Source organism: Eutrigla gurnardus, assembly GCF_963514095.1.
Source record: "Eutrigla gurnardus genome assembly, chromosome: 23".
Lineage (NCBI taxonomy): Eukaryota > Metazoa > Chordata > Actinopteri > Perciformes > Triglidae > Eutrigla > Eutrigla gurnardus.
In genome coordinates this window covers 3,434,094-3,451,078 of record NC_139934.1, presented here as the reverse complement: position 1 = coordinate 3,451,078, position 16,985 = coordinate 3,434,094, and the positions used below count along the sequence as shown (strand labels likewise).

At 50.3% G+C, this 16,985-nt stretch overlaps 3 protein-coding genes, 1 long non-coding RNA gene and 1 pseudogene across 10 annotated transcripts in view; 3 read left to right on the top strand and 2 right to left on the bottom strand.

The window, feature by feature from the left end:
• Positions 1 to 2,437, top strand: part of LOC311008657 (H-2 class II histocompatibility antigen, I-E beta chain-like) — a 5,233-nt gene extending 2,796 nt beyond the window's left edge. The window contains exons 3-6 of one of the 2 annotated variants that reach the window (XM_084002452.1): positions 608 to 821; positions 1,544 to 1,611; positions 1,734 to 1,847; positions 2,050 to 2,437. In XM_084002452.1, the coding sequence (XP_083858578.1) occupies positions 608 to 821; positions 1,544 to 1,611; positions 1,734 to 1,847; positions 2,050 to 2,075 (422 nt within the window). In that variant the 3' untranslated portion in view covers positions 2,076 to 2,437. Of the gene's footprint in view, positions 1 to 607; positions 853 to 1,319; positions 1,386 to 1,491; positions 1,612 to 1,733; positions 1,854 to 2,049 lie in introns of those variants that run through there. The other variant, XM_084002453.1, reaches the window with a different exon arrangement.
• LOC311008674 overlaps positions 1 to 16,985 on the bottom strand; it is a 37,581-nt gene that overhangs the window by 17,579 nt on the left and 3,017 nt on the right. For 2 of the 4 annotated variants that reach the window (XR_014596538.1, XR_014596541.1), the window contains one exon: positions 16,617 to 16,739. This is a non-coding gene — a long non-coding RNA (uncharacterized lncRNA). Of the gene's footprint in view, positions 1 to 16,600; positions 16,740 to 16,985 lie in introns of those variants that run through there. The other 2 variants (XR_014596539.1, XR_014596540.1) reach the window with 2 other exon arrangements.
• Positions 3,359 to 7,374, top strand: LOC311008629 (transferrin receptor protein 2-like). 2 transcript variants are annotated; one of them, XM_084002397.1, is made up of 14 exons: positions 3,361 to 3,483; positions 4,325 to 4,529; positions 4,685 to 4,871; positions 5,086 to 5,226; positions 5,300 to 5,408; positions 5,485 to 5,727; positions 5,820 to 5,959; positions 6,031 to 6,206; positions 6,283 to 6,402; positions 6,541 to 6,623; positions 6,749 to 6,816; positions 6,923 to 6,993; positions 7,077 to 7,161; positions 7,245 to 7,296. In XM_084002397.1, the coding sequence occupies exons 1-13, from the start codon at positions 3,445 to 3,447 to the stop codon at positions 7,079 to 7,081; spliced, it is 1,587 nt and encodes a 528-aa protein (XP_083858523.1). In that variant the 5' UTR covers positions 3,361 to 3,444; the 3' UTR covers positions 7,082 to 7,161; positions 7,245 to 7,296. The 2 variants fall into 2 exon arrangements, with proteins under 2 accessions (XP_083858522.1, XP_083858523.1); XM_084002396.1 differs by having other exon boundaries at positions 3,359 to 3,483; positions 6,923 to 7,161; positions 7,245 to 7,374.
• Positions 11,465 to 13,138, bottom strand: LOC311009038 (THAP domain-containing protein 1-like; annotated as a pseudogene). The gene is made up of 4 exons: positions 13,007 to 13,138; positions 12,590 to 12,870; positions 12,118 to 12,230; positions 11,465 to 11,543 (listed from the first exon to the last, which is right to left on the bottom strand). The product of its transcript is annotated as a THAP domain-containing protein 1-like (transcript).
• LOC311008664 (CST complex subunit CTC1-like) lies at positions 13,188 to 16,854 on the top strand (the record flags this gene model as incomplete). Its single annotated transcript, XM_084002472.1, has 5 exons — positions 13,188 to 13,328; positions 13,594 to 13,649; positions 13,740 to 13,896; positions 16,283 to 16,397; positions 16,539 to 16,854. 5 exons carry the CDS (start codon positions 13,188 to 13,190, stop codon positions 16,679 to 16,681), a joined length of 612 nt encoding a protein of 203 aa, XP_083858598.1. The 3' UTR covers positions 16,682 to 16,854.

Genomic DNA, 16,985 nt, shown 5'->3' with positions numbered 1-16,985 from the left:
ATAAAAGGCCAAACATATAACTTTAAAATAATGATTTGTTGCTTGGGTGTATTCTTATAACCTGGTTTATGACAATATCAGCCTCATTCTTTCAGCTGCAATCCCGGCGGTGTAAAACGGACTTGGGAGCAAATAAAATAAATATAAAAACATAATTCATAGTGGTCAGTAGGCTGTATGCTGACACAGAAAAGTCTTTCCCTCCGATGAGAATCTGGATCTCTCATATAAAACATCGTCAGGGACAGAAAAAGGGTTTTGCTGGTCTCCGTACACTCTATAGTTCTCCTACCAGACCCTCTCACGATCCACCGAGATCCTTTTTTTTTTTATATCCGCTAATAGTAATATTGCTGATGCTACTCGTACTGATAGTAATACTACTAGTACTGATAGTAATTCTGCTGATACTAGTAGTACTGATAGTAATTCTGCTGATACTACTAGTACTGATAGTAATACTAGTACTGATAGTAATTCTGCTGATACTACTAGTACTCATAGTAATTCTGCTGATACTACTAGTACCGATAGTAATACTACTAGTACTGATAGTAACACTGCTGATACTAGTAGTACCGATAGTAATACTACATGTGTATTTCAGCGACGCCCTACGTCAGACTGCACTTGGTGGCGTCCCCTGGTGGTAAACACCCGGCCATGCTGGTCTGCAGCGTCTTCGACTTCTACCCCAAACAGATCAGAGTGAGCTGGCGCCGAGACGGGAAGGAAGTCTCCTCTGATGTCACTTCCACTGACGAGCTGGCCGACGGGGATTGGTACTACCAGATCCACTCTCACCTGGAGTACACACCCAGGTGGGTCCACCGCCCATCCAGTTGGGTCCAGGTCCAATAGGTGCAGGTCCAGTTGGGTCCAGGTCCAATACGTTCAGGTTCAGGTCCAGTTAGGTCCAGGCTCAGGTCCAGTTGGGTTAAGGTCCAGGTTCAGGTGCTGTTGGGTTTTGGTCCAGGTTCAGGTCCAGTTAGGTTCAGGTCCAGTTAGGTCCAGGCTCAGGTCCAGTTGGGTTAAGGTCCGGGTTCAGGTCCAGTTAGGTCCAGGTTCAGGTTCAGTTAGGTCCAGGCTCAGGTCCAGTTGAGTTAAGGTCCAGGCTCAGGTCCAGTTGGATTTAGGTCCAGGTACTGGTTCAGGTCCACTTGGGTTAAGGTTCAGGTTCAGTTAGGTCTAGGTTCAGGTTCAGTTAGGTCCAGGTTCAGGTCCAGTTGGATTTAGATCCAGGTCCAGTTGGGTTTAGGTCCAGGGCAGGTCCAGTTGGGTTAAGGTCCAGGTCCAGTTGGGTTTAGACCCAGGTCCAGATCCAGTTGGGTTCAGGTCCAGTTGAGTTTAGATCCAGGTTCAGGTCCAGTTGGGGTTTGGTCCAGGTTCAGGTCCAGATAGGTCCAGGTTAAGGTCCAATTAGGTCCAGGTTAAGGTCCAGTTAGGTCCAGGTTAAGGTCCAGTTGGGTTAAGATCCAGGTTCAGGTCCAGTTGGATTTAGGTCCAGGTCCAGATCACGGATGTGTTGGTTCATGTCCTGCAGGTCTGGAGAGAAGATCTCCTGTGTGGTGGACCACGCCAGCCTGAAACAACCTCTGGTGACTGACTGGGGTAAATACCTGTCTCTCTGCTCACCTGTTGACCCGTCCCTTTACCTGTCTCTCTGCTCACCTGTTGACCCGCCCCTTTACCCGTCTCTCTGCTCACCTGTCTCCCCACCTGTCTGTCCTCAGACCCATCCATGCCCGAGTCTGAGAGGAACAAGATCGCCATCGGAGCCTCAGGACTGATCCTGGGTCTGACCTTGTCTCTGGCTGGATTCATCTACTACAAGAGGAAGGCCAGAGGTCAGATCAGGACCCTCTTTAGTTTAGGGTCCGTTTGGACTCACACCTCTTTTTCCAGACCGGGTTCATCAGAGTCTGGAATTATTTCATCCATACTAGTACTTCTGAAACCTGGTCTGGAACCCGTTTAGTCTAGATTTAATGATGTGGTATCAGTATTTGGGGCTGACCCTGTCCTCGTCTCTGCTTTTGTTTTATCCAGGCCGGATCCTGGTCCCCAGTAACTGAGCCCGGACCTGGTCCCGGACTTGGTCCAGTAGCTGTTTGTGAGATGGAAGTAGAAACAGCAGCTGCTTGGACCTGCTTCTTGTTGTCAGTGCTGCCACCTGCTGGACTGGACTGGCTCAACACCTGATTCCCTCATGATCTGTTCTGATACTATCCAAACCCTGATCCAGGACTTAGTCTGGACTCTGGTGTGATGCTTTACTGTGTGAAATCAATATTTAACACCCATATCAACAAAATAACTGTTTTAAAATCAAATATCATGTATTCTAATCATCTTGCAGGTCGTGTGATTGTTGGATTTATATATTTTTACTGGAGTGAAATGTTTTCTAACACAATAAACCACCAGAACTCTCTGACTCACTGTGGACTTATTGGACCAGCGTTAATACCAGGAACCATCTACTCCATGTAAAACATAATGCTGACTTCTCAAAAGGGGAAACGTGTCTGATCTCTCCTGACAGAATCCAGTCACGCTTCCAGGATCTCTATCATCGAGACAGAACTCTGTTCTGGACTCGGTCCTGATGGATGCAGCAGCAGTGGAAGACAGTCTGTAGACCTGATGACCATGATCTGGGTTTTTCATAGTTTACTTCCCTGTTTTAATGTGTAGTTTTGTCTCCTGTGCTGGTTTCCTGTCGTGTCCTTCCTGGTCCTTGTTGTTTCTGGTGTCTTGATTACCTCCCTGCCTGAATGTGTCTCACCTGTTCCCCGTCCGCTCCCTGCCTCCTTGTGTCTAAAGTCTGTGTTCCCGTGTCCAGACGTCCCGTGTCCTTCTGGTTTTTGTTCATAGTACGTGTTTCTTTATTTGAATCAGCCTGTTTCTTTAGAATGCTCTTTTTGATCTCCTTCAGTTTGACTTTGTTTTTCCAGTAAAAATAAAAACACTTTGTGTCGTTTCCTTTTTGTCTCTGCTTTTGGGTCAAACCATTTTTACCCCGCTATATGCAAATCATGACACAAACTTCCTCCTGACCGGCCAGCCTTCAGCCTGCTGCTCCCTTATAGGTGAGTTAAAACTGTATTACACAGGATTCATGTGTTAATAAGACAGATTACTGAATAACTCAGTCAATTCATGTTGATTTTCTAACATTAGTTGACGTGTAAACAAGCCCAATAACCTTCATGACAAGCTTGAAATGCACCCGTTTCCTTATTTCCCCTTATTTTCACCTTTCCCCCTTTATTTCCACTTAGTATTCCTGTATTTTCCCTTATTTCCCCATTAGAATGAGCTGCCAACTCTGACTCATCTGTGTTTAATTCTACCAGCTGTCTGTGTGACAGCGGGTCAGGTGACACAAGAGGAGGGTCTCATTGGACGGTCCAAAGTTGAGTGAGAACCGACAGCAGGCGGATGGAAGGAGAGAGAGAAGAGAGAGGAGGAATGAACAAGGTTAGTAGACAGAAACCCTTCGTCCGACACGCCGGACAAACATCTGATCTCAATCCCTTATTGGTCAGTTAGTGTTGCTGCCGATGGACCGCAGCGTGAAGACGAGCAGCACAGGAAGTTAGTGAAGCAGCAGTTAAAGGTTTGACAGCAGGCAGCTTCAGCTGCTGTGTGTTTGCTTAGCTGTTAATAAAGTTAACCAGATCAAACAACATGCTGGTCTCTGACCCCTGTGACAAACCAATCAGGAGGCTCTGCAGGATCAGATTCTGGGCGCATCCCAAGTCGTGGGGATCACACTGGACGCCAAAGCACCACCAGGAACCGCCAGGAAACACCAAGAACCTGGAAGCACCGCCAGGAAACACCAAGAACCTCCAGGAACCGCCAGGAAACACCAAGAAACACCAAGAACCACCAAGAACCACCAGGCCCTCGCTGTGTTTTTACTGCTAAGGCCCCCAAAAGGCCCTCAGAACTCCTACAGTTTCATGAGGGCCCTTGTGGCCCGACGTTGTCCCTGGCTCAGGCCCTAATGAATCATCAGCAGACAGACGTTCAAATACAGAAGCTTTGAATAGAAACAATGACGTACAGTACAGACCTACGGCTATTTTCTTGTAGTTGGTTTCCCTGGTAACGACGAGTTTCAACGCTATGAATTGTGGGTAATTCCTGTAAGTGCGGACTTACAGAACCTGCATAAAGGACTTGATGATTTGGGTCGGTCGGCTGTAAACCATCAAGGTCTGAGGGTGGACGTTGGGATCGGGTCATAGCGCCACATGGGGACAAGCTCCTCCTCCTCTGACCTGTAACCATGGTTACTCCTCTCTCCCCACAGGCTTCCTCAGTCAGTGTGGCTGAGGATGAGGAGGCGGAAGCAGCTCGGAGGGTGGAACTGACATTTATGACATCAGAGGAAGAGGAGGAGGAGGAGGCGGGGCCTAGCAGTGACATCACAGCGTTGGTGAGGAGGTATCGGCATGGTTACCAGAGAACCAGCACAAATCTGTGTGTGTGCAGCGGTGTCATCATCTTCACCACTGGTACACACACACACACACACACACACACACACACACACACACACACACACACACACACACAGACACACACACACACACACACACGAACACACACACACTTTAATTGATTAGTTGGATCATGTGATTAAAGTGGGTGTGGCCTGTTTCTCTCTCAGCGTTCCTATTGGCCTACGCATTGTTTGGTGGCAGGTACCACTGCTCCCAGGTGGGGGGTCAGGAGGATGAGGTCCAGGGGGGCGGGGCTAAACCACCTGAAGCGGTAGGGGCGGGGCTTTACCTGGGAGAGCTGCGGGTGATGATGAGGAGGCTGCTGCAGGATGAAGATATCCACAACACCGTGAGGTTGGTACACGATTCCTCTTTATTGAAGCGTAACACTTAGGATGAGGGGCTGGTTTGGGATCAGTCCCCCTTCAGCTGGTTCAGACCAGAGGTGGTCTGTCCTGGTTGTTCTGGGTTCTTCAGCAGAGTGGAGACTCAGCGTGGGGCCTTCTAGCCCTCCTCCTCCTCCTCCTCCCTGCAGGAGATACAGTGGAGCGTTTGTGTTTGTCATCAGTCAGGTCAGCAGAGCCAATCATCCTCCAGGTTCCTCAGACGGCACGACTCTGGCCTCAGAGATCCTCCGCCGCTTCAGGACGCTGCAGATGGATCACACGTGGACCGAGTCCCTGTACGCCACGCTGCAGTTCCCCCACAGGTGAGTAGAGGGCGCACACGTGACGTCAAAGGGGAGACTTTGTTTGTTTGTTTGTTTGTTTGTTTGTTTGCAGGACTCAGAGGAGCTCTCTGTGGCTGGTGGACTCTGCAGGACTGATCTCAGAGCAGATTTCCTTGAACCCGTCTGACTACTGTCCATACAGCGCCACAGGAAGTACCACGGTGAGATAGGTAGATGTGTTTGTCACCATGGTAACCACACACTTGTGTATCTTCACCTGCCTCCCTCTCTCTGCAGGGGGGCGTGGTCTACGCCAACTACGGCCGCCCAGAGGATTTTAATTGGCTGAAGAGCATGGGCGTGTCCGTGGTTGGCTGCGTGGTGGTGATGCGTGTCGGGGGCGGGGTCAGTTTCGCAGAGAAGGTCTGGTTGGCTGAGATGAGCGGGGCGGGCGGGGCTTTGATCTACCCCGATCCCGCCGACCTGCCGCAGGACCCTCGTCGACTCGGACTGAACACACACACCGCCGTGTCCGAACATGTAACACACACTCATACATGGAGACACACACCTGTTCCACGTGTTGCTGCTCCTGACCAATCAGCATCCCCCTCTGTGCCTTCTAATCACAGGTCCACCTGGGGTCAGGTGACCCCTTCACCCCCGGCTTCCCATCCTTCAACCACACTCAGTTCCCGCCCATCCAGTCCTCCGGCCTGCCGCTCATCCCCGCCCTGCCAATCACTGCCACTGTAGCCGCCAAGCTGCTCAGGTGAGCCCCGCCCCCTTCAGGTGACCTGCTCAGGTCTTCTTGTGACCTCACTGCGTTCCTCCGTGTCTCAGCCAGCTGTCGGGTCCGGCCTGTCCTCCGTCATGGCGGGGTCGCTTGCCGTATGTGCGCTGCGTGGTCGGTCCAGACCTCAGCTCTGGACGCAGAGTGAAGATGTCGGTCCACAACGCCATGATGCCGGTCCTGCTGAACAACATCTTCTCCTCTCTGGAGGGCCGACTCGAGCCAGGTACTACTTCCTGTAGCGTGGATCTGAATCCACTGGGACTCCTGGATGACCACGAACCGCTCTCTCTCTCTGTCAGACCAGTACATCATCCTGGGAGCTCAGAGGGACTCACTGGGACCAGGAGCCGTGAAGTCTGGAGTCGGAACAGCGATTCTCTTGGAGCTGGCTCGAACGTTCTCTGTCATGGTGAAGAACGGTACGACTCACCTGGAGGCGGACTGTAGTGACAGGAAGTAGATCAGGGTGTTGCTGGGAGGCTGGTACGGCCTCATGGTGGGCTGACGTGTTGACAGGAAGCAGGAGCAGCAATGCTGGAGTTTGTTTGTGTGTGCAGGCTTCAGTCCCAGACGGAGTTTGCTGTTCGTCAGCTGGGACGCTGGAGATTTTGGGAATGTTGGCGCCACTGAATGGCTGGAGGTCCGTCCAATCAGAGAGCAGGAAGCATGAACAACATAATGTCATTCAGTCCTCTGCCTGCCCTCTGACCTTTGTCTGTCTGTCTGTCTGTCTGTCTGTCTGTCTGTCTGTCTGTCTGTCTGCAGGTGACGACGTCCTGTCGGCCTACACCAGTCCTCTGCTGGTCGACCTGCTGGACGCCGCCATCAGACAGGTGGACACTCCCCTTCATGATGTATAATGACGTAGTTCTGTTCCGTAGAAATGTACATATTTCCTGTTGAAGTCCGCGTTATGTGACAAGTGTTCATGTGTGGAAGGTGGAGCATCCGAAACATGCGGGTCAGACCATCTTCAGCCAGGCAGAGAGGGAGGGAGGCAGCTGGAGGATGTGAGACACACAACAAACACGTCCAATCAATAACTAATAAGGAAATCAATGACCTGATTCATCAGGGAAACGTTCCTCCTCAGCGTGAAGCCGCTGTACCTGAACAGTGGAGCGTACAGTTTCACAGCGTTTGCTGGCGTGCCGGCGATGGAGCTCAGATTCACCGAGGTAAAGTCCGTCCTTGAACTCACCACGCACCCTGCACACTGCTGCCGGGTCACGTTGCATCACATCTGTCCGTGTCCACTCAGGAGCGAGCGTACCCGTTCGTCAACACGCCGCTGGACAGCGCCTCCCGCCTGCAGGAAGTGCTGGGGGGGTCGTCTGGGGGTGACGGGGCGGAGCTTAGGGGAGCTGGTGGGGGAGATGGTACTGCGATTGGCCCACGACCACATCCTGCCGTTACGCATCACGTCCTACGCTCACACGGTGCTGCAGTTCAGTGCTCAGCTCAACAAACACTCTGCTGAGCTGCAGGTAAACGGACCTCGCTGTGTGCTGACACATGCATATATATATATATATATATATATATATACACAAAGTAACTCTCCTCTGTCTCCAGTCTAGAGGTTAGCGTAGCCTAGCACCCATCAACCAGACTCCATTCAGAAAACCAGCGTTTTAAAAGTTAAAAAGGTTGTCTTGTTGTCTTGCAGATATGTGTCTCCGTGTCCCTGTGTCTCCGTGTCTCCATGTCTCCATGTCTCTGTGTCTCTGTGTCTCCATGTCTCCGTGTCTCCATGTCTCCGTGTCTCCGTGTCTCTCTGTCTCCATGTCTCCATGTCTCTCTGTCTCCGTGTCTCTGTGTCTCCATGTCTCCGTGTCTCCATGTCTCCCTGTCTCCGTGTCTCCGTGTCTCCCTGTCTCCATGTCGCCGTGTCTCCGTGTCTCTGTGTCTCCGTGTCTCTGTGTGTCCATGTCTCCCTGTCTCCGTGTCTCCGTGTCTCCATGTCTCCCTGTCTACGTGTCTCCGTGTCTCCCTGTCTACGTGTCTCCATGTCTCCGTGTCTCCATGTCTCTGTGTCTCCCTGTCTCTGTGTCTCCATGTCTCCCTGGTTCTGTGTCTCCATGTCTCCCTGTCTCCGTGTCTCCATGTCTCCGTGTCTCCGTGTCTCCGTGTCTCTGTGTCTCTCTGTCTCCATGTTTCTGTGTCTCCATGTCTCCATGTCTCCGTGTCTCCATGTCTCCGTGTCTCTGTGTCTCCGTGTCTCCGTGTCTCCATGTCTCCCTGTCTACGTGTCTTCGTGTCTCCGTGTCTCCCTGTCTCTGTGTCTCCATGTCTCCCTGGTTCTGTGTCTCCATGTCTCCCTGTCTCCGTGTCTCCATGTCTCCGTGTCTCCGTGTCTGCCTGTCTCCATGTCTCCCTGTCTCCGTGTCTCCGTGTCTCTCTGTCTCCATGTCTCTGTGTCTCCATGTCTCCGTGTCTCCGTGTCTCTCTGTCTCCATGTCTCTGTGTCTCCATGTCTCCATGTCTCCGTGTCTCCATGTCTCCGTGTCTCCGTGTCTCCGTGTCTCCGTGTCTCTGTGTCTCCATGTCTCCGTGTCTCTGTGTCTCCGTGTCTCCGTGTGTCTGTGTCTCCGTGTCTCCGTGTCTCCGTGTCTCCATGTCTCCGTGTCTCCATGTCTCCGTGTCTCCGTGTCTCTCTGTCTCCATGTCTCTGTGTCTCCATGTCTCCATGTCTCCGTGTCTCCATGTCTCCGTGTCTCCGTGTCTCCGTGTCTCTGTGTCTCCATGTCTCCGTGTCTCTGTGTCTCCGTGTCTCCGTGTGTCTGTGTCTCCGTGTCTCCGTGTCTCCGTGTCTCCATGTCTCCGTGTCTCCGTGTCTCTCTGTCTCCATGTCTCTGTGTCTCCATGTCTCCGTGTCTCCGTGTCTCTCTGTCTCCATGTCTCTGTGTCTCCATGTCTCCATGTCTCCGTGTCTCCATGTCTCCGTGTCTCCGTGTCTCCGTGTCTCCGTGTCTCTGTGTCTCCATGTCTCCGTGTCTCTGTGTCTCCGTGTCTCCGTGTCTCCGTGTCTCCGTGTCTCCGTGTCTCCGTGTCTCCATGTCTCCGTGTCTCCGTGTCTCCATGTCTCCGTGTCTCCGTGTCTCCATGTCTCCGTGTCTCCGTGTCTCTGTGTCTCCATGTCTCCGTGTCTCTGTGTCTCCGTGTCTCCGTGTCTCCGTGTGTCTGTGTCTCCGTGTCTCCGTGTCTCTGTGTCTCCGTGTCTCCATGTCTCCGTGTCTCTGTGTCTCCATGTCTCCGTGTCTCCGTGTCTCCATGTCTCCGTGTCTCTCTGTCTCCATGTCTCCATGTCTCTCTGTCTCCGTGTCTCCGTGTCTCCATGTCTCCGTGTCTCCGTGTCTCCATGTCTCCGTGTCTCCGTGTCTCCATGTCTCCGTGTCTCCGTGTCTCTGTGTCTCCATGTCTCCGTGTCTCTGTGTCTCCGTGTCTCCGTGTCTCCGTGTGTCTGTGTCTCCGTGTCTCCGTGTCTCTGTGTCTCCGTGTCTCCATGTCTCCGTGTCTCTGTGTCTCCATGTCTCCGTGTCTCCGTGTCTCCATGTCTCCGTGTCTCTCTGTCTCCATGTCTCCATGTCTCTCTGTCTCCGTGTCTCCGTGTCTCCATGTCTCCGTGTCTCCGTGTCTCCCTGTCTCCGTGTCTCCGTGTCTCCCTGTCTCCATGTCGCTGTGTCTCCGTGTCTCTGTGTCTCTCTGTCTCCGTGTCTCCATGTCTCTGTGTCTCCGTGTCTCCGTGTCTCTGTGTCTATGTGTCTCCCTGTCTCCGTGTCTCCATGTCTCTGTGTCTCCCTGTCTCCATGTCTCCGTGTCTCCATGTCTCTGTGTCTCCATGTCTCCTTGTCTCCGTGTCTCTCTGTCTCCGTGTCTCCCTGTCTCCGTGTGTCTGTGTCTCCGTGTCTCCATGTCTCCGTGTCTCTCTGTCTCCGTGTCTCCCTGTCTCCGTGTGTCTGTGTCTCCGTGTCTCCATGTCTCCGTGTCTCCGTGTCTCCATGTCTCCGTGTCTCCCTGTCTCCGTGTGTCTGTGTCTCCGTGTCTCCATGTCTCCGTGTCTCTCTGTCTCCGTGTCTCCCTGTCTCCGTGTGTCTGTGTCTCCGTGTCTCCATGTCTCCGTGTCTCCGTGTCTCCATGTCTCCGTGTCTCCCTGTCTCCGTGTGTCTGTGTCTCCGTGTCTCCATGTCTCCGTGTCTCTCTGTCTCCGTGTCTCCCTGTCTCCGTGTCTCTCTGTCTCCGTGTCTCCCTGTCTCCGTGTGTCTGTGTCTCCGTGTCTCCATGTCTCCGTGTCTCCGTGTCTCCATGTCTCCGTGTCTCCCTGTCTCCATGTCTCCTTGTCTCCGTGTCTCTCTGTCTCCGTGTCTCCCTGTCTCCGTGTGTCTGTGTCTCCGTGTCTCCATGTCTCCGTGTCTCCGTGTCTCCATGTCTCCGTGTCTCCGTGTCTCCATGTCTCCGTGTCTCCGTGTCTCTGTGTCTCCATGTCTCCGTGTCTCTGTGTCTCCGTGTCTCCGTGTCTCCGTGTGTCTGTGTCTCCGTGTCTCCGTGTCTCTGTGTCTCCGTGTCTCCATGTCTCCGTGTCTCTGTGTCTCCATGTCTCCGTGTCTCCGTGTCTCCATGTCTCCGTGTCTCTCTGTCTCCATGTCTCCATGTCTCTCTGTCTCCGTGTCTCCGTGTCTCCATGTCTCCGTGTCTCCGTGTCTCCCTGTCTCCGTGTCTCCGTGTCTCCCTGTCTCCATGTCGCTGTGTCTCCGTGTCTCTGTGTCTCTCTGTCTCCGTGTCTCCATGTCTCTGTGTCTCCGTGTCTCCGTGTCTCTGTGTCTATGTGTCTCCCTGTCTCCGTGTCTCCATGTCTCTGTGTCTCCCTGTCTCCATGTCTCCGTGTCTCCATGTCTCTGTGTCTCCATGTCTCCTTGTCTCCGTGTCTCTCTGTCTCCGTGTCTCCCTGTCTCCGTGTGTCTGTGTCTCCATGTCTCCGTGTCTCTGTGTCTCCATGTCTCCGTGTCTCCCTGTCTCTGTGTCTCCGTGTCTCTGTGTCTCCGTGTCTCTGTGTCTCTCTGTCTCCCTGTCTCCATGTCTCTGTGTCTCCATGTCTCCGTGTCTCTCTGTCTCCCTGTCTCCATGTCTCTGTGTCTCCATGTCTCCGTGTCTCTGTGTCTCCATGTCTCCATGTCTCCTTGTCTCCATGTCTCCGTGTCTCCATGTCCCTCTGTCCTGCAGGTCTGGAGGTGTGTACTGCAGGTCTCTACCTGTCAGCTCTATAACAGTGATCTCTGTGGGAGAGACGAGGTGACACACCTGCAGATCAATAACATGTTGAGGTCGTTGTTTCTTCTGTTATTGATCAGTTTCTTCTGTTTCCTGTCAGCTCTGCCCGGCCTACTCCTGCTCCCATGATGCATCTGTGTGTGTGGGCAGTGAGCCATAGACATATAGACATATAGACGCCTCATAGACTGACGCTGCCTATTGGAGCACGTATCAGCGCGGCCGCCATCTTGGCTGGGCCCCCAATGCGCCCCCAGTGCATTTACTTCTACTGAGGAAGGTGTAAACCCGACTACGTTAATCACAACTCCCCGAATTTTTACCCGATTTTCACACGGTTTGGTTTGTTACAAACAGCAGAGATTCAGTTATGATACAGGACGCTGTTAAAAACACATGCTTTCGTGCTGAAAGACTTTGTATTACGCTCTTTAACAAAGACATATGGTATGGCATATTGATAAATGTATAAATTAATTATTTTTATATTTTAATAAAGAAACAAGTTTGATTGTTCATTTGAATTTATTTTTCTCTGTCTCTCTCTCTCTCTCTCTCTCTCTCTCTCTCTCACACACACACACACACACACACACACACTCTCTCTCTCACACACACACACACACACTCTGTGTAAAGAACTGTAAAAACAGTATTGGATTAAACATCACATTCAATGGTGGTAACAATCTGAAAAAGTTTGTAAGATGTACTGTATCAGGAGACATTTTGACTTACCACTTTAGGAAAGCACAGGTGTTAACTAATAACATTAACAATGACTCGGTTGTATCTTGGTGTATCAGTAAGAGACAGTGTGATAGTGAATTGCTACATGGAACACATGTGTACACATAGTTTTATACATTTTGTTCTTTGCATTTTGCTTCTCCCGCTCTAGACTCTCCACTCTTGCCAAAGCTTCACTGAGTCTGGCCTTAAGACGAGTAGGAGAGGTGGGCAATGCATAGGAGTGGTCCTAGTAGAAAGAAGGATGAAAATATTTTCAGTGATGTTTATATCATACCACTCACAGGTGTTTGGTGCATAGCACTGCATATGTGCAGGCACACATTCTTAATTTCATACCCGTAATATCACTGCCAGCACCATGAGTATGAGAAACAGAGAAAGGGTGCGTGTGTGTGTGAGAGAGTGTCAGTGAAAGGGGGTGTGTATGTGTTCATCTGTGTATTTATTTATTTATAACATATAAAAAGTGTGGTATGCGAGTATGTCTGAGAAGAGTTGCAGAAAGCAAGGGAGAGATTTTGATATGACCAGAGCCATGATGCTCACAGCTGTATGAAACATATCAAATAGCCCACAAATACTCACATCATTGGGCTGAGGTTCACTTTCAGGGAAATGCTGAGAAAGGTCCACTGGTAGGCTCTCTTCAGCTTTCCTTGAAGTTTGTGTTTTCCTTGTCACTACATGCTAAAATATAAGAAACGTAATACTTAAAAACAACTTAATCAATGACAATCTGACCCGTCCTGTCAAAATCATCAGGCTTGAAGTGCTCACTACAGAGCTTTGACGACTAGGTCGCAACAAAATTCTCCCGTTTAATAGCAACTTCCCATTGCCTCCTCAAGCCTGTATCACTGGGAAACCTTCAAAACAAAACAGCAAGAGACAATGAGAGAGAGTACCAGTTCCTGCTGTAACAACGTTACACGTCAGTGACGTTAGTTACGATGACAAAATGTTATAAATGGTAAAATAACCAAAATTATTGTTCAATCTTACTTGTGAAAGGTAATCCCACGCGATCTGGTATCAATACTACGCCGGTTATTGCAACCGTAAGCTGCACAAAATACCGGCATAGTTGCTCGCTCTCCGTTGACTCCGATTGACTCTGGTGCTAGCCTGGAGTGAGGAGACCCATCCAATATGGCGGCGACGCTGGGTTACGTTCCAGCACGCTATGCGGCGTCTATGTATATATGTCTATGCAGTGAGCAGGGAGCAGAAGTGCATTGTGGGTCAGGTCAAAGGTCATGTGGTGTGTTTCCTGTTCCTGCAGCTGCAGTGGAGCTGCTCGCTGTGTGGGAGTCTCTACATGCAGGTGTTCTAACGGGTTCTACTGGGGTCTACTGGGGTCTACTGGGGTCTACTGGGTTCTACTGGGGCCTACTGGGTTCAATTGGGTTCTACTAGGGTCTACTGGGTCCTACTGGGGTCTACTGGGTCCTACTGGTGCCCTACTGGGTTCTACTGGGTTCTACTAGGTTCTCCTGGGGATAATGTGGTTCTGCTTGTAATGACGTATGCAGCCTGTAGAGGGCGCTAGTCTCCTTGAGGTTCGTGACTGATGTCTCTCCATCTTTCAGACTTGTTCCGGTCCTCAGTGCCCTTCGACCTCATCCGTCTTTGAGTCCAAAGCGAAGTAAGACCTCTTCTGTTCTTTACTGTGTATTTCTATGTACTTCTACTCTCTGAGACTGCGTGTTTGTGTACTTTGTACTCCATGAATCAGGCTGGTGATTGATGACGGGACCGGCGAGGCCCACGTGTGGTTCTCAGGCGCTCTAGTTCGTCATCTGCTGGGATTGGCCGATTCTCAGTGGGAGGGGCTTCAGAGAGCACTCAGGGTCAGAGGTCACATCGGAGTCTACCCCCGGGGGCGGGGCGGGGTCAGTACCACTTCCTGTTTGACATCACAGCGACTGTGGACCAATCACAGTGTGTTTGTGTTATCTGTCTCTCTCAGGTGTGTGTATTCACCTGTCTCTCTCTCTCAGAGGGGTATTCCATCAAACTCGCTAAGTGCAAAGCCGGGCTAATGTCGATAAGCCTCGCTACCTTTAGCGAGAGTTGCGTTCCATCAACGTGACTTGAGGGACTCTCCGCTAAGTAACCATGGGAATTTATCCGACCAAACTAGCCTGCTCCGGGGCAGGCTAACCATCAGGCTTACTTTAGCGGGGGTTTCAGAGAAGTCCGTCTGTCGGAAACAACTGTACCAGCAGAAGGTTCCGCCAAGCCTAGTCCTCGTGATTTCGTCACGTGAAAGACCAAACATTACCAAAATTACATATATCAAGTACAAACAGACTATATTTTCATCAAGCGTCTAAAAATACACGCTTGCAATTAAAAAATATGAATAAATCGTTTATTTTGTTTAACACTGACTGGCCATATCATAACTTAATACCCGCAGTTGGGTGAGTGGTGATGCTCCTGCCCCGGGATGTGGGCATCCCAGGTTCACATCCTGTCGAGGACATCTCATGTGTGTGTTTTTTTTTTGTATAATTGTCTTTAGATCAGATAATTAGACCAACATTTTACCTTAACTATGATAAATATGTCATACAATTTCCCCAGAACCCAAAGGAATTTCTCAAACTTCCATAGTCGGGAATTGAACCGTGGCCGGCCGCGTACAAAGCCGTCACGTTACCTCTACACTATCCTCACGTTAGAGAAATCGTTGTCAGTGTTATATTAGAACATGTTACTCTTAACGGTACTTCTGTATTTAATCGCTCGGCAATTCTTGCCCAAGCAGCCTCGTGATTTTTATTTATCACTACAGTATTCCCTTTATCGGTTATGATGGGTTTGTACTCCTCGTACAGTTCCATCAATGATTTTTTCTCTGGTCTTTTCTGTCATTTTCTCAATGATTCGACATTCACGGTTCTGGTCTGGCTTCATATCCCGTGAACGGCGTAACACACGACAACTTTAACCTGGCTTGAATTAGCCTCAACCAGAGGTGGGTAGTAACGCGCTACATTTACTCCGTTACATTTACTTGAGTAACTTTTTGGAAAAATTGTACTTCTATGAGTAGTTTCAAAGCAGCATACTTTTTACTTTTACTTAAGTAAATTTGTGAAGAAGGAGCGGTACTTTTACTCCGTTACATTGGGCTGATTCTGTTTGCTACTTTTTTTTTTTTATCGATCCGTCTGCTGCATGGTCTGTTTTGTTTATGTGGGGACCAGAGCAATGATTTAAGGTCGGGACTTCCCAGAGGCTCTGTGACTATCACATGACTGCATCTCTACAATCAAATGTAGCCACTAGCGACGTCTAACTCCGTTTCACCAATCAGGCAGAGCCTAAGCCATCACATGACCGCACACACATTCCCCGCGGCAAACAGGCGGAAAAGAGCGCAGAAACAAAACGATGGAGACGGCATGTAATTCCGAAGAAGCCGAAGAGGAGGAGGCACAACACCCCTGGCCCCACATAAAAGAAATGTTCACACTCCAGGCAAAAAAAAAAAACAGCTACATTATGCGTTGCCATTTGTGTCTCCCGAAACAAGTGGAGTTATTTATTTATAATTGTTTATTATAAACTGTTTCAGTTGTCTAAGGGAATTCTCCGTGCATTATTTGACATTATTTGACCTGATTAATAAAGGAGGTTACTCGGCAGTTACTCTGTACTTGAGTAGTTTTTTCACCCATTACTTTTTACTCTTACTCAAGTAACACAGGGTGACAATACTTTTTACTTTTACTTGAGTCATATTATTCTAAAGTAACAGTACTCTTACTTGAGTACAATTTTTGGCTACTCTACCCACCTCTGGCCTCAACAAGGCGCGGCTGAAATGCGTTAATGGAACGGGTTTAGCCGCAAGTGGAAGTTGGCGTTAGTTCTAACCAGGCTTAACCAGGTAAGCACCGCTTTAATTAGCGAGTTTGGTGGAATACCCCTCAGGTGTGTGTATTCACCTGTCTCTCTCTCAGGTGTATGTATTCACCTGTCTCTCTCTCTCAGGTGTGTGTATTCACCTGTCTCTCTCTCTCAGGTGTGTGTATTCACATGTCTGTCTGTCAGGTGTGTGTATTCACCTGTCTCTCTCTCAGGTGTGTGTATTCACCTGTCTCTCTATCTCGCAGGTGTGTGTATTCACCTGTCTCTCTCTCAGGTGTGTGTATTCACCTGTCTCTCTCTCAGGTGTGTGTATTCACCTGTCTCTCTATCTCGCAGGTGTGTGTATTCACCTGTCTCTCTCTCAGGTGTGTGTATTCACCTGTCTCTCTCTCTCAGGTGTGGGACTCCGATGACACTCTCCTCCACTTCCTGTTGAGTTTGTGCAGCAGTGATGTCGTGTGTCATCAGCTGTGTCTCACCTGCAGGAAACAGAACCACCAGAGACCAGAAGGTACTCGACCATGTTGACCAACAGTCCATGTTGACCAACTGTTCATGTTGACCAACAGTCCATGTTGACCAACAGTCCATGTTGACCAACTGTTCATGTTGACCAACAGTCCATGTTGACCAACTGCTCATGTTGTTTCAGAGATGAAGAGGTTCAGTCGAGGAGAGCGAGACTTTGTGACCAGGTTGACTCCTCCCCTGCAGCTCACCTGTCTGCACCTGAACACCGACTCCTCTCACCTGTCTGCACCTGAACACCGACTCCTCTCACCCGTCTGCACCTGAACACCGACTCCTCTCACCCATCTGCACCTGAACACCGACTCCTCTACCCTGTCTGCACCTGAACACCGACTCCTCTACCCTGTCTGCACCTGAACACCGACTCCTCTCACCTGTCTGCACCTGAACACTGACTCCTCTCACCTGTCTGCACCTGAACACTGACTCCTCTCACCTGTCTGCACCTGAACACCGACTCCTCTCACCTGTCTGCTGCACCTGAACACTGACTCCTCTCACCCATCTGCACCTGAACACCGACTCCTCTCACCTGTCTGCTGCACCTGAACACCGACTCCTCTCACCT